The sequence below is a fragment of the Scyliorhinus torazame genome, chromosome 28 (genome assembly GCF_047496885.1).
Source record: "Scyliorhinus torazame isolate Kashiwa2021f chromosome 28, sScyTor2.1, whole genome shotgun sequence".
Classification (NCBI taxonomy): Eukaryota; Metazoa; Chordata; class Chondrichthyes; order Carcharhiniformes; family Scyliorhinidae; genus Scyliorhinus; species Scyliorhinus torazame.
The window spans coordinates 17996914-18024106 of NC_092734.1; the positions used below are offsets into that span (position 1 = coordinate 17996914).

The 27193-nt window shown below is 42.0% G+C and overlaps 1 protein-coding gene across 1 annotated transcript in view; it reads left to right on the forward strand.

The window, feature by feature from the left end:
- parga (poly (ADP-ribose) glycohydrolase a) overlaps positions 1–27193 on the forward strand; it is a 174344-nt gene that overhangs the window by 94627 nt on the left and 52524 nt on the right. Inside the window, exons 10-11 of the mRNA XM_072491558.1 lie at positions 22775–22854; positions 25859–25919. Of these exons, the coding sequence (XP_072347659.1) occupies positions 22775–22854; positions 25859–25919 (141 nt within the window). The remainder of the gene's footprint in view (positions 1–22774; positions 22855–25858; positions 25920–27193) is intronic.

A 27193-nucleotide genomic window follows, 5' to 3' on the forward strand; every position in this document is an offset into this window, starting at 1 on the left:
GCAGCGGGAGGTGTAGATGGAGTCAATGGGGGGGAGGCAGGTTCGTGTGATGGACTGGGCGGTGTTCACGACTCTCTGAAGTTTCTTGCGGTCCTGGGCCGAGCAGTTGCCATACCAGGCTGTGATGCAGCCCGATAGGATGCTTTCTATGGTGCATCTGTAAAAGTTGGTAAGGGTTAATGTGGACATGCCGAATTTCCTTAGTTTCCAGAGCAGCCCCCCACCCACTGCAAGTGGAGGCCAGAGGCCATCAGCTCAATGGAGGCAGCTTCCCTACTGCAGCCCAGAGATTCATCGGTGAAATCCAGCCCATTGATTTGGTGGAAGGCGAGATTTTACTTCTGATTCAAACTTAACATCACTTGCCAAGTTAAGCACATTTCACCTGAGCTGTCAACCACTTTCTTCAATGGGGTACTTTTAAGGCTATTAAGCAAGTGTTGTTAAGACCTAGATATCTGATAGAATTTGGGTCTACTGTAGCTATCATCTGGTTGGTTTAACACAGTGGGCTAAATCGCTGGCTTTTAAAGCAGACCAAGCAGGCCAGCAGCATGGTTCAATTCCCGTACCAGCCTCCCCGAACAGGCGCCGGAATGTGGCGACTAGGGGCTTTTCACAGTAACTTCATTGAAGTCTACTTGTGACAATAAGCGATTTTCATCATCTTATTTGTCATCTCTGGCACACTGTCAATTTCTCTCCCAAATGGTCTGATGCCAGCTTTTTATGAAATTTGACATCCGCTGATCTCCATCCACCTGAAACCTAGTTGTAACCCTGAAACACCTTGTGAGTGGGACTGGAATTCCGTATACTGCATGTGTTCTGTACTTCATTCTGGTCCCTCTTCAGATGAGTGGGCGCTGGCTGAAGCAATATTTGGTTTCAATTGTAAGATGCTTTTATTCCAGAGTAGATGAAAAGCACAGAACAATGAGATTGATTAGAGTGACTTGATGCAATCTCTGCTGTTGCAAAAATAAAGAACATGCAAGTGCTGTTCAACATAAAAGGACACTCTCTCTACTCTACCCTGCCATCATGACAGCAACTCGTTGCTTTTTCAACTTTTTGCTGCTTGATGGCTCTTGGTGTCTCTGTCCTGATTCTTTCAAAGGCTTCACAACAATAAAAGAGGAATCAAACTAACATCAAGGGACAACGTGTATTTTTGAATAGCCAAAAATGGCCAATGAATTGTCCATTGTTATGGGCCTCGGAAAGAAACAACTTCCCTTTTTACTTTTAGCTGCACCAAACACACGATTATGTGCAGGGCCACATTGAGAAACCAATCCCTTTTAGGAAAGCAACTTGTTTTTTTTTTATCACATTTTTAAATAGCATATTTCCAAGTCTTTTCTGGAAAAGACAATAACCAAATCAAAACATGCTCCCTGATTAATTTATTGGGTGTTGCATGTGCTTGCTATAATGTTTCCATAATTCTGAAATAGTTTGCCCTCTAAATGACAGTACAGAATGCCACGAGAGATCCAGTGGTCTTCTTGAACAATTCAATCAGTATTTCTTTTTACAGTGCATGTTTTTCAGTGTGTTCGCAGGTGCATTGCACTATTCTATCCGTATTGTTGTGATCATAGAATCCCTACAGTGCAGAAGGAGGCCATTCGGCCCATCGAGCCTGCACCAACCCTCCAAAAGAGCATCCCCACCCAAATCCACTTAACTGCCCTATCCCATAAGACATATGAGCAGAATTAGGCCACTCGGCCCATCGAGTCTGCTCCGCCATTCAATCATGGCTGATATTTTCTCATCTCCATTCTCCTGCTTTTTCCCCATAACCCCTGATCTTTTTTTAATCAAGAATTTTTTTTTTTTTAAATCCCAATAACTAGTTAATCTAACGTACACATCCCTGGACATTTAAGGGGCAATTCAGTATGACCAATCCACCTAACCTGCACATCTTTGGACTGTGGGAGGAAGCCGGAGTACCCGGAGGAAACCCTTTCACCTTTTTTAAAAACGCTCATCATTGTTGGGATAACATTGCACTAATAAGGCCAAGTGGTGAAGGAAGATACTTGTTGATCCGTGTTAAAGTATAGTTTGTGCACAAATAGTTTGTAATCATGAAGAAAAGACCTCTTTGTGATATTCCAGAAGAACCAAAGAAAGTTCTGCTTTGAAAGAGGAACAAAGAAATAAGTATGAGTATTCCATTCATAAGAAATTTCCGCTCCTGGTTGCCTAAAAAAAGGTATTTAAACATGTCATGTTCAGAATGACTTTCAATTTGATTTAGTATATAAAGTGATTATAAAAGACGCATTACGGTAAACAACATAAATTATGGCAGTAATGAGCATCATCTGGTGATTCTTAAGAGTAAATTATCCAATTCAATTAATATAACATAGTTAGAGGACAGCAGAGTAATGTCTTAATATAATTCTTGTTGAAGGCACACCAAAGTGTTCCAAAACAGTTTCCTTCGCTTCCTGTCTTTCATATACAGATGCTCTCTGTCTTCTCATAGATAGATGGGCTCTAGTTCCTGAACCAACCTGTCGGTAAGGGTGCATTTATTCCACAACTACCAGTGTGAGACTGGTAGTATCTATTCCAGCCAGATATATAATTTCTGCTGCCTAGCTTCAGCTGCAGTGTCCCAGCCCAAGAAAGTATGCACAAATGCCATTTAGACACTGGTGCAGAGCTTCCCTGATGATGGTTAGAATTTTAACCGAGAACATGGCACTTGCGAAATTGATAAGTTGCAGATTGACCGCAAGGACAAGCCAAGACTTTTACAAAGAAAATTAGAGTTTTCTGTAGTGTGCTGTGAGACACTGAAACCTGGGAAAAAAAATGATACGCTTCAACAATGCTCTGGTTTCACTCTTTTGTTTTAAGTATTTGACGTGCGTCAGTTCAACCCTAAGAGGTGCTGAGTAGCGTTAATTCATATACGTTAGTACTCATCTTGAAACTTTTTTGGTTGGCTTCAGTTTGCATTTTGAAAAAAGTTGGGTTCAGAGGCTTGAAGATGAGAATCAAGCTGCACGCTCTTAGCTTTAGTATTGTTGTTTAATCTTTAAAAAGATAAGCTCCATTACATTAATTGATGAATTTTTAGAAAGCACCATCCACATTTATCAAAATAAGTGATCACAGCTTTTAAATACTGATAACATCTATTATAGATCGAATGATCAAGTTTCAGAACCTCAACAGATTTTTCTGCTGTCTATACTCTCTCAACTCCTCCAAGATGAATAACTTTGCTGTGGTTGTATGAAAGAAACATTTTCAGGCATTTTTTTTTTTAAATTGCGGCAGGTTGTTTTTACATGAGATATTTAATAAAGAAACATATCAAAAGGCTTCACAAAGACGTGACAATGTGTGTCACCTGTACCGGCTGTCATTAGCATGTGTTGGAACAATGTGCCGGGTGATACGCAACCTTTTTGGTTGCGTGATTAATACATCTTCCTGGGCCATCAGGTCCTGGAGTACCAGTCCGAACCACAGCTTCTGGTTGAAAGGCTGGGACTCGACCTACTGTGCCACACAAGACTTCCCTGAGTTATTTTTTTGAAAAGCCAAAAAAACAGATTGGGAGAGTTTTTTCAAGCTTTGGTGAAAGAGAGGGTTTTCAATGAAGAGCTTCGAGGGGGAGGGTGGTGCAGAGGCGAGAATTTCAGACCATAGGGCCTAAGTGACCGAGGACATGACTGTCAATAATGAACCCTTGTTTTAAAGCAGGCATTTTGAATGTAATAATTGTTTAATAAATCTGTATTGGGCTTTGGTTTAGAATTAATGCTAGCTGATAAGCTATAAAAATGTATACCTGAATACAATCTCCACCTGTCTCACCAAGAAGTATTATAAAGGAGCTAGTTGGCATCTAATGAGAATGAGGCAAAGAATCAGCACATCCTGGTACTCGAGATTTTGGCAGATTAGTTTCATTTAGAGAAATAAATTCCATTATGATCTCTCTATTTCAATGTATGGGGATAGGGTGGAGCTGTTGACCTTGGGTAGGGTGCTCTTCCAAGAGCCGGTGCAGACCCGATGGGCCGGATGGCGGCCTCCTGCACTGTAAATTCTATTATAATCTATGAAAAGTGTCATAGGAACCAGAGGACTTATGATCAGGAGTAGGCCATTCAGTCCTTTTGAACCTGTTCTGCCACCATTCAATAAGATCATGGCTGATCTGGTTTATAGCCCCATAACCCTCACCTTCCTTACCTATCAAAAATCTATCTAACTCAGCCGTGAGTTAATTCAATGACCCAGCCTCCACTTCTTCCTGGGGAGGAGAATTCCAGATACTAACATACCTCTGAGAGGAAACATATTCCCCCATCTTCGTCTTAAATGATAGACCTCTTATTCTTGTGGAAACATCCTCCCATTATCTCCTATCATAACCCGTCAATAAGATCACCTCTCATCTTCTGAGCTGCTAACACAATTATATATATTTTTCAAATAAAGAGACCAACACTGCACACAATATTCCAGATGTGGTTTCACCAAGTCCCTGTACAGATGTAGTAAAACTTCCCAACCTTTATATTCCCCTTGCAATAAATGGCAACAGTCCGTTTGCCTTCCTAATCACTTGCTGTACCTGCATACTAACCTTTTGTGATTCATGACAACCAAATCCTTGTGTACCATTGGGTTCTGCAATCTCTCGCAATGCTGCTTTTCTATTCTTCCAACCAAAGTGGACAAGTTCACACTTTCCCACGTTATACTCCATCTGCCGCCGCCACCGCCCCCGCCCCCCCCCCCCCCCCCCCCCCCTCACTCGACCTGTCTATATCCCATTGCAGACTCCCCACCTGCTCTTCACAACTTGTTTTCTACCTATCTTGGTGTCAATGGCAAAGTTTGCTACCATACCTTCTGTCCTGTCATTCAAATCATTGATATAGATTGTAAATAGTCGAGGTCCAAGCACTGATCCCTGTGACCCTCCACTTGTTATTGCTTCTCAACACAAGGGAAAAAAACATTTACCCCTCCTTTCTACTTCCTGTGAGTTAAACAATCCTTTATCCATGCTAATATGTTATCCCCTGCACCATGTAATCTCATTTTGTATAGTAACCTTTGATGTGTCACCTTATCAGTAGCCTCCTGGAAATCCAAGCACGCCACATCTATTGGTTCCCAATAATCTACCTTGCTTGTTACTTCCTCAAAAAATAATAATAAATGAATTAAACCTGATTCCCATTTCACAAACTCAGCCTGATCCGATTATGGTTTTTGAAGTATCCTGCTTTAACCTCCTTAATAATTAAAATTAGCAAATTACCTGACAGATGTTTGGCCAACTGATCTGTGTTTTCTGCTTTCTGTCTTCCTTCTTTCTTGAATAGAGGTGTTATATTTGCTATTTTCCAATCCACTGGGATTTGTCCAAAATCAATGGAGTTTTGAAAGATTATAACCAATGCATCTACCAGCTCCATAACCCCTTATTTTAAGTTGTTAAGATGCAAGTCAGCTGCCCTGGGTACTTGTCAGCCTTGAGATCCAATAGTTTCCCCAGCATCTTTTCCTGACCAATGGTTATCTAGACAGATAGAAAATACCTGTTCAATGTATCCACCATTTCCTTGTTTTCCATTGACAATCTCTCCCCCCCCCCCCCCCCCCCCCCCCACACACACACACACACACACTCTCTAGAAGACCAACACTTGCTTTGGTTACTCTTTATCTATTTAAAAACTTGTAGAAACTCTTATTCTCTGCTTTTATATTACTGGCTTTCTTTCTCTCCTCTTCTTTCTCCCCTTTTTTAATTCATTCTTTATTGGCTCTTAAAATTTGAATTTGTATAGTGTTTATTTCAAATTGAGACTACCCTTAACTTCTTTATTTAAACATGGATGATGCATCCATCTCAAAGAGTCTTTTCTTACTGGGATAAATCTTTGCTGAGGGTTATTAAATATCTCCTTCAAAGTTTGCCACTGCATCTCCATTGACCTACCTTTTCACCTCATTTTCTATTTCTCTTTAGCAGATCTTTCATACCTTTATAATTACCTTTATTCAGATTTGAAACACTAATCTTCGACCTGCACTTCTCCCCTTCAAACTGAACATGGAATTCTATCATGTTATGGTGACTATCATTTAGAGGCTCCTTTACTATGAGGTTATTAATTAATCCTGTCTCATTACCAGATCCAGCAAGGTCTTCCTGTTTGGTTCTAGAAAGTACCTCTCTGAAAAATTGTCCCGAATACACTGTGAACTCGGGCTGCATTTGCCAATCTGATTTGTCCAATCTAATGTAGATTTAAGTCACCAATGATTATTGCACAGCTCATTTATTTCTTGCACAGCCCATTTATTTCTTGCACAGCTCATTTATTTCTTGCACAGCTCATTTCTTTCTTTCTGTAAATCCTGTCCACTTGGGGGGGGGGGGGGCAATAAACTATTGCCACCAGTGACCCCGTACCTATTGTTTATTGCAACCTCATATACGTATGCAATCTTTCTTTTATATTTGTATTCCATATGGTAGTTTGTCCATCAGTATATATAATATATTAAAATCTTCTCTGTCGAACCCATCAGAAATTCCTATTTCGGCATTTATGGTAGAATCTATGTATGTAAACCTGTCACGTTGGAACTACACCCTCCTGCCAGTGAGCTGCGGCTGCTTAAGGGGAGCAAATGATGGTGCTGATTTTCAGCCAGTACCTGGGGAAGAGAAATGTTCCTTGAAAGGTTTGAGACTTCAAATGAGAAATTAACGTAGAAAGTAAACCCAAGGTGTCAGGGTGAGCTTATATAACTATTCTGTCAGCTGAACTAAGATGTGTCAACAGACGATGGTCCATCCAGTACAACATATTTCTTGGCTTCTGTCACAGCAGCAAGCGATGTTTGGCTTATGAGGCTTGTCACAAGACTACCTGAACAACATTCATCACTGTAGAGTTTCATTTTGCTTCATCTTGTATATAAAATGGATGGGATATTGAACTGAATTAAATGGACATCATTTTTTAAAGTTACTGAATGTTGAGCTCGTATAAAGAAAGAACCAGATGATTAAGTAGAAAAGTACTTTCTGAGCAAACTCGACAGAGGCAATATTAAAAGTGGCAACCAACAACCTTTTAAAATCTAGCCCATAAACTAGCTCTTATATTGGCTTGATTAGGTAACAGGCCCGATTCGCTAGTACACAGCCTTGGAATGAAGAAATTAAAATATGCAGACTTGAAAAATTAGAACAGAGGAAATTTAAGTGCATTTTTTAGAAATAATTTAGTGTACCCGATTCTTTTTTTCCCAATTAAGGGGCAATTTATTGTGGCCAATGCACCTACCCTGCACATCTTTGGGTTGTGGCGGTGAGACCCACGCAGACACAGGGAGAATGAGCAAACTCCACGTGGACAGTGACCCAGGGCCTGGATCGAACCCGGGTCCTCGGCGCCATGAGGCAGCAGTGCTAACCACTGCAGCACCATGCTGCCCATAGATTTACGAGCTTTTTGATGAAGGTTTTATAATTGAGAGATAGGACAGAGTTGATAGGAACAGACTTGCTATTGATAGGTCTACAACAATGGGACATCTGATTTAGAACAGTGAATAGGACCTTTTTGCGCAGGGTTGTGAGGCTGTGAGATGCACTACTGTTAATTAATACATAGTTGGTTAGATGTGTGTTTGAAGAAAAGGAGGATTAAGGATTATATGAACAGCTTGGGCGTGTGGGGATTAGGATGTTTGCTTGTGTGGAGGGTAGACACCAATACAGATTGTCAGGCAACATCTGTGGAGATAGAAAGAGAGTTAATGCTTTGGGCCGATGTCCTGGGCCCATTTCTCATGAAAGGTAATCAACCTGAAATGTTGGCACTGTTTTTCTCTTCACAAGCATAGAAGGCCGTGGGCTTTATAAATAGGTACATGGAGAAGGATAATATGAAACACTGGTTCAGTAACGCCATGTCCAATCTCCACTGGGTCACTGAGAGCAGCCCAGCTTCAACATCAAGTCCACAAAATGCATGGTCCGACACCACGATCGCCGAGTACTCCCCACCCCAGGGAGAGAGACCTTCCCAGTGACCGAGAGACTTGGGACTCAACCTATCCATCCTAGGATCGATAACATCTTGGACATATAGTCCGTGGAGTTAGGGCGCTCTGGCAACCCAGTGACCCTTAAGATTTGCCATCTGGAGTGGTTCTCCAGATCGTCAACCTTGACCATTAGCGCTTTATGCTCTTCAGCCAGCAGCACCATCTCTGCCTCCAGGCGACTATCCGATCACTCTGATCAGAGAGACCACCTCCATCTTCTGCATCGTCGCCCCTTGTACCTCTATCCGCCGGTCCCCCTTGTCCATGGTCGCCCGAATATTCCAGATCCTCAGCCATCGTCTGCAGCTGCTTCTAAATTCGAGGTATAGAAGCTAACCAATTTCTCAGTCGTCCACTGAGGGGCCACCGACTCCACGGGAGCCGCAGCCGTGTTCCCCTCTGCTGAGGCTCGAGAAACTTTAAGTCCGACGACGATCCCTCGTCCAGCTTCTGCCGGTACAGTATTTTTACTGGACATTGCTCATAATAAGGGAATCTTATTCCATCCAACTACACCAATTTCCTCAAAACAATCACCCATAAACCGGGCAGAAAAGGCCAATACCAAGTACCCTGGTTTGAGCCACCATGTGTGCGACTGCTCACCACATATCCTCCTAGCGAGGAGAAAGAAAATTCAAAATGGAAGACTGAGTTCATGACCTGAAGTGGAACTCCGTGTTGAGTCGGGAAGGCTTCAAACTGTTCAATTAGAAGGTGAAGTACTGTTTCTCCAGCTTGCGTTGGGCTTCACTGGACTGAGGAAACACTCAAAACATTTTGTTTTGTTGGCAACTTGCTCTTTCGACCGAAAATGTAGTTCCCCTTTGAGGTCACCGGCCAGTGCACACTCCTCTGAATTACAGTCCTTTTAACTAACAATCCAGAGTCGGCTCCAGTGAGTCCCCTAATCATCTTTTTGTTTCGCCAAGTAATAACTTTGAGTCGCCATCTTCAGGCACTTTCCTCAGTTTTGGGAGAATTTCTTAAATCCACCACCAGCAGAACTTGTTTCAATTATTCTTCTTCCCCCTGCCATGCCAGGATATATTCCCAGGATCCTTGGATGGCTGCATTTTGGGAGACTCTGAATCTACTCATTGTAACTCAGGGGCTTCTGCCATTGTCATCAAGTATAAACACCTTGTACAGCCTTCGCAGTGAAACAATCTAAGCATTCCCTTGATCTCTAACAATCAAACCGTCCAGGTTTGCTGTCAGGCAGGTCACATGGCTTCAATTAGACTAAATTTTAAGCTATAGTCCCAAAATATAGTAATCTTATAAACATGATTATAACAAAAAGTTGGGAGATTTTTGTGGTGAGTTCAATAACGCAAGATGCCAATGGTGAATACTTGTTTAATACACAATGCAAAACCACAAGTTTAGTCCCTGACTCCACGTTTCCCGAGTTATAAACTGAAACCTAAAATCACATATGGGGTTTGGAATAGTTGCCTGAATTCGTCATGCATTTGATGTCCAATACGCCCCACATTCTAAACCGTCATGGGTAATCATGCACATGCTATCTTCATAATATAAGCAAACTAATTCTACTGACTTGAGGGAGTTATTTCTGCTGCAAATGGTTATTATTCTGCAGTAAATTTTAATTGTCTGCAACTGCTGTCTGATGACCGATAACACAAAGAGATCATAATTTGTTACTTGTCAAAGAAACATTTGTAAGCCCCAAAGCTGGTTATCACGTAAATAAAAAATAAATAGCAAAGGAAAGTCTACGTCACAAGAGATTTTGTTGTAATTGCGATTAAAAGGATGTGTTGAATAGCATGAGAAGTTCTGCTGTTTCTATGATGGAAGTACATCACACAATGAGTAACAGTGGGAAAAATAGCCTGACTACCTTGATTGTGTACCTTTTCAGAACTCAAAATCGCCAATTCCAATAAGAAACGTAGGTGAATAAAAGTTGTTAACCTCATCACCTGTAGGATAGCCTAGAAACCGTCGTAGCTCTGTTTTCACAGGTTTTCCGGTTAAAAGGAAAATTTGCATTGTCTCAAAATGCTTCATGTACACAAGTTCAGTGGCTGTAGTGTTGCTACCACGGTGTGTCTTTAATCCGTATGCGGGGGACAAATGACTGCAAGTCCACTTTGTTTTAATCAATAGTATTTATTCACACTCCCACAATGTTACAATTTATCAATCACACCATCAACACAAGTTATTGGACAGAGTACTAAAAGTTTATACTTGACCTAACTTAACTTTAGAGTGACTAGTAAGTACCAGACAGATATTGGCCTTTATCAGTGTGCTGGTCCTGTAACCCTCAATGCCCGGTCCTTGGTCTGCTTTGGCTCTGGTCTTCCTTCTGTTGGTGGGGTGATGGACCTCCTCGTAGTGGCCAGTGAAGATCACTGTTGTTTCATTGCTGCTGCAGAGAGAGACTCTAAGGTGGTGCAGCACCTTTTAACCTGCTTGGATTTTGTGCCGTTTTTGGGCGGTCCCTGGGATGTTGCCAATCGATCGATCAGGGTTCGATCACCCTGATCGATCAAGTCCAATCAGGGGCTGCCACATTGATTTTAGGGTGGGCATTCAGTGGCCATGCCTGCAAGTGTTGGGGGCAGGTAGGCTTTCCAAATAAGGAGTTTAGGTGCCACTGTGTCTGGTAAACTAGTGTGATTGACAGGATAGCTCTGTTGTTCCTGGGATGGCCTGGAGATGTCCTTTTTCCTGTGTATTGTAGAGTCAAGGCTGCAGCTTGCTCATCAATATTTATTTGAGCTGCAGCCTGCTTGTCCTTTACTTGGCCAATTCTCCCAGCATCCTTTGTCATTAGGTGGCCGTTCGGTCACAATAGAAATAAAGGAGAATAACAACTTGTACTTGTATAGCGCCATTAATGCAGAAAAACATCCCAAGGCACTTCATAGCATTATAAAACAAAGTATGACACCGAGTTACACAAGGCGGTATTAGGTCAGGTGACCTAAAGCTTAGTCAAAGAGGTACGTTTTGAGGAGTGTCTTCAAGGAAGAAAGTCATAGTGAGGCAGAGCAATGTGGAGAGGAAATTTCAGAGCTTGCGTCCTAAACAACTAAAGGCAAAGCCGCCATGGGTGGAGCAGCTATAATTGGGAAAGAACAAGAAGCCTGAATGAGAGGAGCGTGAATATCTCAAAGATTGTGAGGTCAAAGGAATATACAGAGGGAGAGAGGGTCAAGGCTGAGAGAGGATTCGGTAACGAGGTTATGAATTTTGAAATCAGGATGTTGCTTGACCGGGAGCCAATGTAAGTCCGTGAGCACAGGGGTGATCGAGAAACGGGTCCAGCTGGCAGTAAAGATACAGGCTGCAGAGTTTTGGATGTTAAGTTAATGCAGAATTGAATGTGGAGTAGTCAAGTCTAGAGGTAAGAAAGGCATGGATGACTATTCAGCAGCAGGTGAGCTGAAACGGATGAGGTTGAGCGATGTTACTGAGGTGGAAATAGGTGGCCTTAGTGTTATGATCCTAGCTGAATCTGCCAAATGCTCTAATGTTCAGAGTAAGTGCACAGTGCAGTAAACCAATAGGCGCCCTGTGGTCAAACACACCATGATCTAAAACCAGGTGACAGATGTTCTGGATCTCTCATCAACTCCCCTCGCCCCCAGACGTTTATCTAGCTAGTTATTCTGTGCTAAGTGATCATCTGGATGGAATATTTCCTGGTTCCAAACTGAGAAATGGAGCGTTTCCCTTTTGAGAAAAGCGCTATGGAAGCATCAGAAGTTTCAATCTGGAGTCAAGAGCACTTCTGAATTCCATAACACACAGTGAAAATTAGAAGTCACTTTCTGAAGCCTTTCTAATTTCCTTTTCAGCTGCATCTCCTTTCTTGCGACTGTTCTTTGACAAGAACATTCGGATAAGATTGTTTTCTGTGGGGCACTGTCGCAAGACAGAGCGTCTAATAACTCGTATCCAGGCGGCACTCCAGTGGAAAATGCCTCGGGATCATGAATGTCTGAAAATCCTTTAAATCAAGAGGGGACCATAAACAACACTTTTAATGCTTACTCTTATGTCTTCTGGTTCACGTTAGTTGGAAATATTGGGATCAAAACACGGGAGCTTCATCAAGCTTATTTCTTACTTTTCCACATGGCTGGTAGGCTGATAGATTGATAGAGTACATGACTGCAGTGCAGCCCTTAATGTGCCCCCCCCCCCCCCCCCCCCGGGATATATATTCACGTGGACAATTAGTTCCTGGCTCTTTACAAATAATGCAACAATAAAACATTTATAAATGCGGGGGCTGGTTTAGCACAGGGCTAAAAAGCTGGCTTTTAAAGCAGACCAAGGCAGGCCAGCAGCACGGTTCAATTCCCGTGCCAGCCTCCCCGAACAGGCGCCGGAATGTGGTGACTAGGGGCTTTTCACAGTAACTTCATTTGAAGCCTACTTGTGACAAGCGATTTTCATTTTCATTTCATTTCAAACTCTCGTAATTCCCATTGTTTTATCCACAAACAATGCCATCCTGTGTTATCTGAAGCTACTCTGCGGGTCTGAGGCTCTGTTCCTTCGATTACTTACACTGATGGCTACCTTTGAACACACTCTGGCTCGTCTAAAACTGAACAGATTCAAGTATGAGTGGGCAATACAGCAAAGTACTTTCATAGCACTTGATTTCACCACTTGCACTCATGGTCTATCCAACCTACAGTAAAGTCTTGAGCCAGATCCTTCCTTTCTTTCCTGGTGATGGCTGGAACTGGTGTATCCTTGTAGAATTAACTGAAACGGCCATCCATCTTCTCTAATGATGGCTTCCTTTATTTGAAGATGTAATGGCGAAGAGAAACAAAGTTGTGATTGCCATGGTTTTAATAGAAAATTAATGCTGTCGTGGCAACCTTTGAACCCAGCTTCCCAGCCAAGCCAAGTGATCCGCAGTGTACTTTCTAGTATATTTTGAATGGAGACCCGAGTACATTTGCTTCTTTGAAGCATGTATGGAATAAATGAACAAAATGAAATTGGGCAGTAGTGCTAAAGAGCTTCAAAATAATGAATTTAAAAAACTGCATTGTATAAAATTAATCTGTGCTGATTTTATTTGCTCTCTTCCACTCCTCTTCTGCTTTCGTTCATGCAGACTGACAGTGCTGCGTTTTTATGTCATTGTCCTGTCTGCAGCAGGATAGTTCAGACTCTGATTATCCAAGTAAAGGAATATATTCGATTACCATTGATGCAGCTGCTGCACACTGACAGTGAAAAGGTCAGAGACTAGCTGTGGGTGGCCTTCATGGTGTGCTTCTCGAGTTAATTGAATTACATGTAAAGCATTCTGATGTAAGGCAGTGCCAAAAAGACATTAGTGTCTCCAAAAAGTACTGCACTGCTGTGTGTTTTAAAAAAATTAATCCAAATTTGAATGTTGTGCGGAATATTTTGTTTGATTTATAGTCCCGGATAATTGCTTGAGTGCATGCTTTCTCATTTAAGCATTTGGCTTCTCCTTTTATATATAGGCAATGCATTGACCCCTGATTACCGATGACTAAGCTAATTTTTGTCTTTGTGTTAGCTGCTCTTAAGTATTCTGGCCAGCGTCAGTTGTCTGGCATTTGCAGAACTTGTAACATTGTCCTTTTATCATACAGTTGATATACAGATCTGCTGTTTGACATTGACTCTGCCTGATGGGGAAATCTTACTGCGGTCAATCTTACTGCAGCCAATTTTAATAAATCACCGGCTCCAGAATGTCCTCTAACCTGTCTGTATTGGACAGAAAATGCAAGGAAACAGGAAAAGCAGTATGGGATGGCATACTTTGGTCACTAAAAGGCAGCACTGTATCTGTCCTGCACAGTGCCAAATTTAATTGCTCCATGCATGATTATTGCTATTGTTAAGAGCCCTGCTGATGGTAAATGTGAGAGTACTTCAAAACCCAGAAGGGTAACTTGGAACACCGGTTCCGGTGTATAATTTCAAGTTGGTATACTGTGGGAAAAGATGGGTTTCACTCTCCAGTCTCTCAGCTGCATGTTTCCCAGTAGCCGGAGGTGGCGGGCCATCTTCTGGCAGCGGGGTACTCTGGTCCTGCCATTGTCAATGGGAATTCCCATTGAAGCCACCCGACACCGCTAGGAAACCCACATGCGGGATGCGCTGCCGGCGGGACCAGGTAATCCCGCCAGTGGATGACAGAGAATTCTGTTCGGCCGATATGCAAAACCAGTTGTTTTGTGATCAATTAATAAAGAATATTTATTAACTTCTAATAGCATAGTACAAGAAGGACTATAATACACTACAACAGTGCTCTTAACTACACTGATGTAGTTAACTAAACACACAGTAGTCAATGAAGTTACCCCTTTGTTCCTAACTACCTACTGAACTCTTGAACTCTGAGACGCCCCTGTTCCCTGAAGAACGCCAATAGTATATAATTCTTCTGAGCTAAATTCAGCAGATAGTTACCATGCACAGGTTATTTGTCAGTGTTTGGGAAGACATAATCATCTTAGTTCGAGTTTTGGATTTTAACCAGCTGCCTTTCAGCAATAGCTTGTTTTCAGGGGTCACTGCTTTCTGTAGCTCGGTGTGGCTATGATGGTAGCTGCTTGATCTGTGTCCCTTTCTCCAGTTATCATGCTATGGATATATCACACTTTCCTTTTGATGTTCTCCACCCTGTGGACCTGGCTTTCAGCATATAAGTGTCAATTCCCTTCTCTCCACCATGAAGTCAACTTTTCTACACCCCATTGTTTTCCCCTAATCACAAAGGTAAACACTTGCTTTTCTCACTGGTATGCTAATTCACATATCAAAACATCCCTCCAGCTGCATTTATCAAACCCCTTTCATTCCCTTTATTTTATTTTATCCCAATTTTTTTTTTAGAAAATATATATATATATTTTTTAATTTAGAGTACCCAATTATTTTTTCCAATTAAGGGGCAATTTAGCCTGGCCAATCCACCTAACCTGCACATCTTTAGGTTGTGGGGGTGAAACCCACGCAAACACGGGGAGAATGTGCAAACTCCACACAGACAGTGACCCAGGGCTGGGATCGAACCCGGGTCCTCAGCGCCGTAGGCAGCTGTGCTAGCCACTGTGCCGCCCTAGAAATATTTTATTGAGGCATTTGTAATTTTCAGTTTAACACATTAACATCACTTAAACACCCACGCGGGCCGACACATGCAAAGAAAGAAAACAAAAACAACTTACAGAACAGCGCCCCCTAATCCCCCCGCTCTATTCCCTAGGTACCCGTAAAGTACAGTCTCTGTTCCGTTGTAACATTGCCGTGCCTCCTGTTTCTCGACCCCCCCCTGACTGCTGACGTTCAGTTCTCCTTGAAGTAGTCTCTGAACGGCTGCCATCTCAGGGCGAACCCTTGAATTGATCCTCTCAAAGCGAATTTAATTTTCTCCAGACTGAGAAACCCTGCTATATCGCTGACCCACACTCCTGACTCCGGGGGCTCCGAGTCCCTCCAACACAGCAAAATCCGTCTCCGGGCCACCAGGTAGGAGAAGGCCAGAATATCGGCCTCCCTCCCCCCCTTGGATCCTTCGATACCCCATTACCCCAAATATTGCCAGTTCTGGACTCAGAGTTACCCTTCCTTACAGGACTTCTGCCATAACATCCGCAAATCCCCTCAATTTCGGACAAACCCAAAACATATGCACATAGTTTGCCGGGCTACCACCACAGCGCCCACATCTGTCCTCCACCTCCTCAAAGAACCTGTTCATCCGGGCTACCGTCATGTTCATTTTCATTTAAGTTTTCATTTTCATGTGGGCCCTGAGGACCACCTTGAACTGAATCAAGCTAAGTCTGGCACACGACGAGGATGAATTGACTCTCTTCAGCGCTTTTTCCCACAGCTCGAATTCTATCCCCCCCAACCAGCTCCTCTTCCCACTTACTCTTCAACTTCATTATAGGGGCCCCTTCCCACTCCATCAGCTCCTTGTATATCTCCGAGACCCTCCCCTCTCCAACCTCTGTATTTGACATCACCTTATCTTGTAACCCCCTCAGGGCGAGGCGAGGGAAGCCAGGAACCTGCCTCCGGACAAAATCCCGTACCTGTAGGTACCGAAACCCGTTCCCGCCCGGCAACTGAAACTCCTCCTCTAATGTATCCAAGGTAGGGAAACACTCCTGAATCGCTCCGCGACCCCGTTCCAGGAGTGCCTTCTTTACTCTCGGAGTTTTACCCGCCCACACAAAACCCGATGGGTTAGGTGAATTGGCCAATGATAAATTGCCCTTAATGTCCAAATTGCCCTTGGTGTTGGGTGGAGGTGTTGAGTTTGGGTAGGGTGCTCTTTCCAAGAGCTGGTGCAGACTCAAAGGGCCGAATGGCCTCCTTCTGCACTGTAAATTCAATGATAATCTATGATTAATCTAGGACAAAGGTTCGGCACAACATCGTGGGCCGAAGGGCCTGTTCTGTGCTGTATTTTCTATGTTCTATGAATAGGTCCCCAAATCTCTCAATCCCTGCCCGTCGCCATCCCCTATAGCCCCATCGAGCCCACCCTGGGGCAAATTGGTGATTGTTACAAATCGGTGACCACACTGACGCTCCATCCAATCTCACGCGTTGCCTCCATTGCCCCCCACACCCTAAGGGCTGCCACCACCACAGTAGAGTAGAGTACCGAGCCGGCGAAAATGGCAGGGGCGCCGTCAGTAAAGCCTCCAAACCCGTCCCCTTACAGGATGCCACTTCTATTCACTCCCACACCGACCCCTCCCCACTACCCACTTCCTGACCATCGATATGTTGGCCGCCCAGTAATAGTTAATAAAGCTCGGGAGGGCCAAGCCCCCGCTCCGCGACCCCGTTCCAGGAGTGCCTTCTTTACTCTCGGAGTTTTACCCGCCCACACAAAACCCGATATCGCCGCGTTCATTTTCCTGAAAAAAGCCTTTGGGATAAAAATCGGAATACATTGAAAAAAGAAGAGCAGTCTCGGAAGGACCGTCATCTTTACCATCTGGACCCTCCCCATCAGCGGGAGCATGTCTCATCTGCGAAAATCCCTTTTCATTTGATCCACCGCTTTGCCCAGATTTAACTTATGAAGCTGCCCCCAATCCTTAGCCACTTGAATCACCAGATACCTAAAACTCCTCTCAACCACTCTGAACGGCAACTCCCACAGTCTCCAAATTTATTTTTTAACCTTAATTTTCCCCAGTTCTTAATCGTTACTGGTGCGCAATTATTTTTCTTCAGGAATTATATACTTCCAACCCAAATTGGCCATCACCAGTTGTTGTTTTTTTTAGATTGTTTTCAGCCAAAATAAAATTTGCCTTTTGGAAATCAGTGGTGCAAATCATTTAACATTGGACAAAACCCACAATTAAAATAATTATAAATTAAATCTGGAAAGCTCGGGGCCAAGGCTAGATAAAGATAAACTATTTCCACTGGTTGGAGATTCTAAAACCAGGGACCATTGTATTAGTGAGAGGCAGCATGGTTTTGTGAAGGGGAGGTCGTGTCTCACTAACTTGATAGAGTTTTTCGAGGAGGTCACTAAGATGATTGATGCAGGTAGGGCAGTGGATGTTGTCTATATGGACTTCAGTAAGGCATTTGACAAGGTCCCTCATGGTAGACTAGTACAAAAGGTGAAGTCACACGGGATCAGAGGTGAGCTGGCAAGGTGGATACAGAACTGGCTAGGTCATAGAAGGCAGAGAGTAGCAATGGAAGGATGCTTTTCTAATTGGAGGGCTGTGACCAATGGTGTCCCACAGGGATCAGTGCTGGGACCTTTGCTCTTTGTAGTATATATAAATGATTTGGAGGAAAATGTAACTGGTCTGATTAGTAAGTTTGCAGACGACACAAAGGTTGGTAGAATTGCGGATAGCGATGAGGACTGTCAGAGGATACAGCAGGATTTAGATTGTCTGGAGACTTGGGCGGAGAGATGGCAGATGGAGTTTAATCCGGACAAATGTGAGGTAATGCATTTTGGAAGGTCTAATGCAGGTAGGGAATATACAGTGAATGGTAGAACCCTCAAGAGTATTGAAAGTCAAAGAGATCTAAGAGTACAGGTCCACAGGTCATTGAAAGGGGCAACACAGGTGGAGAAGGTAGTCAAGAAGGCATACGGCATGCTTGCCTTCATTGGCCGGGGCATTGAGTATAAGAATTGGCAAGTCATGTTGCAGCTGTATAGAACCTTAGTTAGGCCACACTTGGAGTATAGTATTCAATTCTGGTCGCCACACTACTAGAAGGTTGTGGAGGCTTTAGAGAGGGTGCAGAAGAGATTTACCAGAATGTTGCCTGGTATGGAGGGCATTAGCTATGAGGAGCGGTTGAATAAACTCGGTTTGTTCTCACTGGAACGAAGGAGGATGAGGGGAGACCTGATAGAGGTCTACAAAATTATGAGGGGCATAGACAGAGTGGATAGTCAGAGGCTTTTCCCCAGGGTAGAGGGGTCAATTACTTGGGGGCATAGGTTTAAGGTGAGAGGGGCAAGGTTTAGAGTAGATGTACGAGGCAAGTTTTTTAAGCAGAGGGTAGTGGGTGCCTGGAACTCGCTACCGGAGGAGGTGGTGGAAGCAGAGACGATAGTGACATTTAAGGGGCATCTTGACAAATACATGAATAGGATGGGAATAGAGGGATACGGACCCAGGAAGTGTAGAAGATTGTAATTTAGTCGGGCAGCATGGTCGGCACGGGCCGAAGGGCCTGTTCCTGTGCTGTACATTTCTTTGTTCTTTTTTTGACCATAGTCTTAAAAATTAGGGCCAGACCATAATAATAATAATCGCTTATTGTCACAAGTAGGCTTCAATGAGGTTACTGTGAAAAGCCCCCAGTCGCCACATTCCGGTGCCTGTTTGGGGTGGTCTGTACAGGAATTGAACCCGCGCTGCTGGCATTGTTCTGCATTGCAAGCCAGTTATTTAGCCCACTGTGCTAAACCAGCCCCATTCCGGAGAGATGCTAGGAAGCACTTCTTCACTCAAAGGGTGGTAGAGATTCTCCCAATGTCTACATAGGTTTCCTCCGGGTGCTCCAGTTTCCTCCCACAGTCCAAAGATGTACAGGTTAGGTAGATTGGCTGTGCTAAATTGCCCCATTGTGTCCAGAATTGGGTGGGGTTGCAGGGATAGGGTGGGGATGTGAGCCTAGTTTAGGATGCTCTTACTGAGGATCTGTGCGGACTTGATGGATAGAATGGCTTCCTTCTGCACTGTAGGGATTCTATGATTATCAAATGGTACAAGTGATCATTAATCTGCAAATCAATTAAAATATAAATCTGAACAAAAGTGCATTTGCCTGATCTTTTAGAGGCCATTTTGTGAAATTGAAATAAATATAGTTGCTTAACAATTTGCAATAAAGGTGGGATTTGATTATCAGATTAAAAGTTGGTCAGAAAATGAGGCTTGCTGTTTGACTAGGTTGTACCCAGCAGTTGATCATCAATTATTTTTGGGACTCGTGGAAGCCCTTTTGTATTGATGCGAGTGAGCTATTTGTCTTGCTAGTGCACACAGGAAGTGATGGTCTTGAGAGCAAGTTGTAACTTCATTATGAAACAGTGATTGTTTAAAAGTGAGGTTTTCTTTACCATTGGATTTATCTGACTTGCATTGGGGTCACTGCTAACTGATTGAGACCTCAAATGCACCAACACCCCACGGCCAAGAATATAAAGCGGCCTTTTGGCTGCCATTGTGTAAGCCAGACCAGTCCGGTTTCCTTCCCTGAACGGCAATATGAACAAAGTTGAGCTTTTTATTTTATAGACAATCCCGTTTTCAGCTTGGTTTTAGTTTCTTGTGACAATCCACAAATTCTCGGTATTACTGGATTTAGTTTCACTAGTTAATGTAGTGCAAGTTGAATTCGCCATTTCCAGTTTATTACTTTAGTGCCAGGAAGGACAATCTGTGATTCTGGAATCTGTTTCATGTCCAGCTCCTAATCTTTTCCAGTTGAATTGCACTACTACAGAAAAAGCCTAAAAATACTTTAGTCAAAAAAACGCAAGAGCTGTGTTTTTACAATGCTGCACTTGTTTCGATTGGTTATTTTACCAACAACACCACTATACTCTAAATACATGATGCGAATGGTGTGCAACACCATTGTTACAAATATGCCTTTGGAGCGAGGAACTGGTTTTATGATTGTGACCAGCATTGTTTCGAGTATAGCTGAGATTATACATTATTCTGAATGCGCTATTAATAAGTCATTTTTGTCATGAGAATCAATAGTGAAATTGTTTTTTAAATTTACACATCTTGAGCTGCAGTTCATTTTAATGATGACGTTGCTCACAAAATTATAGTTTTAAAATGTCCAAAAACATGATATTCAGAGTTTAGGTCTATTTTAGTTTCTTTTTCTATTTGTACAGAAAGGTGACACGTGTATTTTATTCAGTATTTATCAGAACCAAATGGCAATTTGCAAAGTATTCAGTTCAAACATACCAAATTTTCCATCTCCCAATACTTGGGACAGCACGGTAGCATAGTGGTTAGCACTTCACAGCGCGAGGGTCCCAGGCTCGATTCCCTGCTGGGTCACTGCCTGTGCGGAGTCTGCACGTTCTCCCCGTGGCTGCGTGGGTTTCCTCCGGGTGCTCTGGTTTCCTCCCACAGTCCAAAGACGTGCAGGTTAGGTGGATTGGCCACGCTAAATTGCCCTTAGTGTCCAAAAAGGTTAGAAAGGGTTATTGGGTTAGGGAATAGGGTGGAAGTGAGGGCTTAAGTGGGTCGATGCAGCCTCGATGGGCTGAATGGCCTCCTTCTGCACTGTATGTTCTATGTACTTTTCTATTTTAGGCAAATCTTTTTCAGAAGATTCTTCAGGTGGAAAAGGCTATCAATTCTGATCTTGTGCCTCAATCACTACATCCTACTCCAGATTGAAAACGTGTTTGTTTCAAGAGCACTAAGGCGTAGCTTCGTTCTCAACATACAAAAACTTTTGCATAAGTCAGGATGGCACCCCAGATTCAACACAGTCAGGCTTTCAGATGTGCAGGGACTTTCCTGAAAGAGGTTCACCTCATTGCATTCACGAGTTGGACTGATTTGCTCAGCTCATTGTATTAAGCGCCTTTAAAGTAATAAAATAATTATCAAACAAAGGTTGACATTAAGAAGACATTCGAGCTGATGGCCAAAATCTTGGTCAAAGCCTTAAAGAAAGAAAGAGTGGTGGTGATTTTCCAGAACTTTACTCAAAAGGAAACCATTTTGCATTAATACAAAAATGGCTGTATAATTGTTTCCAATTTGTTTAAATTTTAAATAATTCATTTATTTGTATTTTTGCTGAATATAAAACTTGTATAATTTTTAAGGTAAATGCAAGAGGTAACAGAAAAGATATTTGACCAACGCAATTAAAATAAAACTTGTCAGTAAAACAATTGAAAATAAACCATTTGGCATAATTAAAAAGCATAAGAATTCAGGAAAGAAATTAGTAATTTTTTGCCTAATTAGATTAATCTATTAATAATTAAAAGATGGAAAATCATTTCAATTAAAGTCAGCAAAATAGAAAATGGCTTGATTAAAGAGCGCACAATACTTAATTGAAAGTGCACTGAAGTACTAGAGTGTACGGAGAAATGTGAATGTTTAATATCCATGGGAAAGCAAATTGAAAATCCTTTATCCCTTCAGATATAATGTATATTGACCAACAACAGAAAGAAAGTACAGCACACCAATATTCAATGAGCAGCTTGAAATAGTTTTGTCACTGTGCTAATTCGGAGGTAAACTGTCGAGATTCCCCAGGAAGCTCAATTATCCCTAAGGCTACCCTATATCAAAAAGGACTGGTTTGTCATGAAGACTGGAGCAGTTCATCTGCCTGATGAAAAGCACGTGTCACTTTAGTTTGGCAGTGAAATCAGTCCTATACTGGAATCTGCTTTCAGAAATGATATCTATAGCCTGAAGGACTTTTACTGCATCAGCCTAGATTTAGCAATTTCATTCCCAACCTTGTTATTTGAAAGGCTCAAAGTGATATTTATGTCTAGGAACAGTGACATGATGTAGAAAGCAACTAACTAAGCTGTGTAGTTGGATGAGAGCACAGATTCTTGTCCTACAGTAGATCAGCATTTACTTAGCAAAGGAACAAAAGACAATGGGTATTACATTCGGGGCTTTTCAGAGTGGACCATTATTCTATTTTGAGTACTGCTTGAGGGGTTAAAATGTTCAAACAAAATTGAACATGAAGGTACACAATTCATTAAGAATTCCCTTGGGTATTCTCTTGTGTTCAAAGGCTTTTTGTAAAGAATGTGACCAGTGAGGAGTAAAGAGATGAGAATTAATGTGTATTTCTTTGTTGCAGTATTAAGCTTCCTTTGCCACAATTTGGAGTACAGTTTCAGTGCTCATGTTTCATTTCATTGCAATATTCAAGGAAGCAGCGAACGCAGTCATTTATTTAACCAGTTTGATATGGGCTATGTGAGAAATGTCCTCAAATATTAATATAAATGTAATTTGCGTGTCATTTTTCTACTCCCGCTCGTTTATTTGCTGCAGAAAGATTATTTTCTTGCATTTCAATATTACTTTAATTCTCTCCGCAGATTGTTTGAAGGATCTTTGCCCAAGAAAATTGAAAAGCTTAAAACTCTTTTCTGCTATTTCAGAAAAGTCACAGAAAATAGTAAGTTCATGCTAAGAATTAGCACTGATACCTTCATCATTAGTCATCTACAATAAAAAAAAATTAGAGGATCTAAAGCTTTCAAGAATGGACCATTTGAAATTCTATCATTGGTCCTATGAAAGGACATCGCAAAAAATAAGTGAAACGTGGATGTATGTTGTTGACTCTGCATGCCTGAAATTCTGGTCTTGGCCATTATGTGAAGGTTTCAAACAGAAGTCATGAGTGTCACCATAGGTGAGAAGGGAAAATAGTTAGAGTGACATTGTTTAGGCCTGAGAGCACCGAGGTAACTTTTATTTATAACAATATTTACACAGTACCAGTCGTTCACTACTGGTTCTCTCGATACCATACTAGCCAGCTCTATTCATACAGCTGGGAGGTTAACGATTGCCTCAATCCCTTATCGGAGGAGCTCATAATTCCCAAGAAGACACTTTGTTTTGTTCGGGCAGTGCCCCTACCAGGAGCGGTCCATTTTAATTTGTCCCGGAGTTTGTTTCTGTTATTCTATTAAGTTGATTGGACCCAAGTGGTAACCAATTGTGCCCAGTAGGAGCTGTGCAAATTATAACAGTGGGAATGCGAGAACGAAGTATAAAAGGGTGACTCTTGCAGGTAAGGATTTGCAGTGCTACAAATTACAAGCTAACTCCTCACTCACCACGAGCAGCTACTCTCGTGTTAGTAAAAGATGGCAGGTCCGTCCCCCCCCAAAAAAACGCACTGCTCTTTGATTTAGTCTTTGTAGTAGCAAAAAGTACTTTCTTAAAAAGGAAAGCATATGGTCGTGGTGGTTTAAACTTCATATGTGCAGGAAGTGACATATTTGACATTTGCAGGAAATAATACTATTGTGAATACATAAGAAATGGATCATTTATGCAACCAGTATTTTTCAGAAAGTGACTACAGAATTTTACTATTCTTCCTGGAGAAAAATTGTAGCTTCGTTTTGAGATCAACCATCCTTTTAAAAGATGGATCGGTGCCAATGCTACAGTTTCATCTGGCACATGGACAGGAGAATTCTTCAATCACTTCCAAACGGCCTCTCAAATGTTCCAGTTAAATTGATTCTCGCTAATGAATTTCAATACTGTCTATTTGCCCTAACTGCATCTAAGTAATGTCTTGGAGACTTGCACCATGGAAACTAAACTCTGGATAAACCTGTTGCTATAGAATTGCTGATTTGATGACCACAGCTTGGCATTGTTAATCCTGGTTGAGAACGCTGACTTTGATAGAGTTCAGATTCATTCCCCGTGCTGTAACAATTGCATGGTTGATTTTTAAACTTTTTGCTTTAGAACAGGTATGTAAGATATCAATTAGAGCAATCATATTGTCACTGGGCATTTTATTTAAATTAGGATCTGCCACAGATATCTGACTGGGTTCATTAGTGCCAGCCACTCCCTTTAGCAGTCTGGCCACCCGCTTCTCCTGGAAGCTGAGTTCTACTGGCCTACTGTTTCTTAACGTGGTTATGGGAGCCAGGAGTGCAGCAAATTCTTGTATGTTCTGGATCAATGCTCTACATGTACACTTACTCCTTCAATATCTTTGGACAGATGCAGATGTTTTATTCCACAGTCGGTAAAACACATCGAACAATTAAATTGATGCATACATAGAACATAGAAAATACAGCACAGAACAGGCCCTTCGGCCCACGATGTTGTGCCGAACCTTTGTCCGAGATTAATCATAGATTATCATTGAATCTACAGTGCAGAAGGAGGCCATTCGGCCCCCTGAGTCTGCACCAGCTCTTGGAAAGAGCACCCTACCCATACAATTGATACTTCTATTCAGGGACTGTTACAAAACCAAAGAACACAAGTACTAACCCACTTGGTCATGTAAATTGAAAGAAAGCTTGAAAGCACAATTTCCCTGCTCCCTGTCCTAGCACAATTTGCTTCCTTTGCAGCCTTTAGTTGTTTATCTTCCTCTTGGTCTTTGCGATATAATTTTTTTAAGCCATTCTCAAAGTACCCACCGTGATGAGAACAAAAGATTTCAATACCCATGTGTGAAATATCCACCTAATAATCAGATGTGGCTCATGAATCATTCACCCGAGACAGCTTCCTGATTTCGTTGCAACTTCTGTTTGTCTCCCTTCCGCCACCCGAGTGTCTTTTAGCACCACTGTGTGAGTTGGGGGTCAGGGTGGGACCTAGGGCAAAGCAAGCAGCGTATATTTGAAAAGGGTCTCTACAAGCTACAGAAAAAGCTTGTGCCTGAAATCAGAGCAAGTTCTCTGGATAAAAGCAAAGTGCAATCAGTGGGGGATAGCTACACAATAGAGGAATGCAGTCTCGGGGTATGATTGACTGATACCCAATCACTTCCATTCCTTACTTTATGTAACTTTCCTATACACACTCAGAATATATGCCGCCTTGAAAGTTGACCCATTTTCAGCAGGTTTATATTTTAATATGACTTCTTAATCTACCTCATGTCTACGTCCTTTCTGGAGGAAAGCCACCAAAGAATTCCAAAATGTGACATATTGTGAAGATGTACAGCTTGTCAAGCTGTCCTGAACTCTACTTTGGCTCCTACTTATGTCATTCTTTACATGTCGTTGTCTCCCACACTGTCACATCTTACACCTCCTGAAGGTTGCTCTGGTGATTCTCCAATTTCCTGCAGGTATGAAGAGAAAACAAACTGCATGGCTACAGAGAAGGGACAGGGAAGTGAACTAACGGAGTTGCTGCTTGCAGAGAGCTAGCAAGGACATGACAGGCCGAATGGCCTCTTTCCATACTTTAGCCTTTCTTTAATTCTCTAGCTAAATATGTATATTTAGCATTTCTTGAAGTGATTTATCCAACAGTGTGATGACGTTTTCCTGTGAAGTCACTTGTAGTAAATGAAACATTGTTTTGTTATAAATAGTTATAACTAGCCAATTTATCACTATTTATTATTTTGGATGCCTCTGTCTTTTATTAATTTCTTTCCTTTCTCATCTTAGAACCCACTGGCCTTGTAACATTTCAGAGACAGTGTCTGCTCAAGTTTCCTGAATGGGAAAGGTAAGAAAACTCTACTAATCTATATTGGGGTTTAATTTATCCAAGAAACATTAACTTCAAAGCAGTATCACTATGCAGTCATCACGTTTTGCTTGGCCATTGCTGCGTTAGGTGTGGCCCTGTTGAAATGATTGAGGTTGCCAATAGCATACAGCATTTGTACACTTAACATCTGCCGTTTAGACCGAGCCAGCGGGCAGGCTTATTGTCTGCGAGCAGAAATTATGTTCATGCCAACCAAGGTGAAAGCTAGCTCAGTGCATCACACTGCCTGTACTTAAATCAAGCTACAGGTGATGGTTGTCACTTTCTAGCTCACAGAATGTTTATCCTTAAATAGTTTATTTGTCAGAGTATAGTTTTAATGTTTTTTTTTTTAAATTTAGAGTACCCAATTCATTTTTTCCAATTGCGGGGCAATTTAGCGTGGCCAATCCACCTAGCCTGCACATCTTTGGGTTGTGGGGGTGAAACCCACGCAAACACGGGGAGAATGTGCAAACTCCACACGGATAGTGACCCAGAGCCGGGATCGAACCTGGGACCTCGGCGCCGTAAGGACTAACCACTGCGCCACTGTACTGCCCGTTTTAATGTTAACAGAATAGCACAGTAGTGTATTTCAAAAGCAAATACTGTGGTTATCTGAAATAAAAATGCGAAGTGCTGGAAATATTCAGGTTAAACAACCTCTGTTCTGATGATGGGTAATTGACGTGAAACATCAACTCTATCTTTCTCCATAATGGTTTATTTTCCTTGTTGGTGAATTAAAAATCAAATTTAACAAGAAATTAAAATGAAAATAACAGGTTGCCAGTTAATCACAGATAAAATATGTAACTTTTAAAATACTTCATCACTTGCTAGTGTCGTACCTTGGTGCTGAAAAGATCTCTTTTAAAAAAAAAAAAAATATTGAACCTGAGTCTTGCAAGAATTTGTTTTTATGTAAACTGGTATTGCAGATTGATGTTGCCATATTAGTGCTTGACAAATGCGTAGCCTAAGGATATATTTTTGTAGTTTATTTCCAACTAAAAGTAGCCACCCAAAGACCCAACATCGCAGCCCCCCTGGCACTAGCGGAGAGTGCGGTTTGATCCAGTAAATTCCAAAGGAAATAGATTCCTCCCAGGCTCTGTTGCAAGTGCGAGTTGTGAAGTACTAAAACTCACATCAACTGAAAGGCTTCAGGAAAAAGCATCATACAAAGAATGGGATTGCTAAATAATAAGTAAAGAAAGCCAGTCAAAACCTATTTATTATTGTCG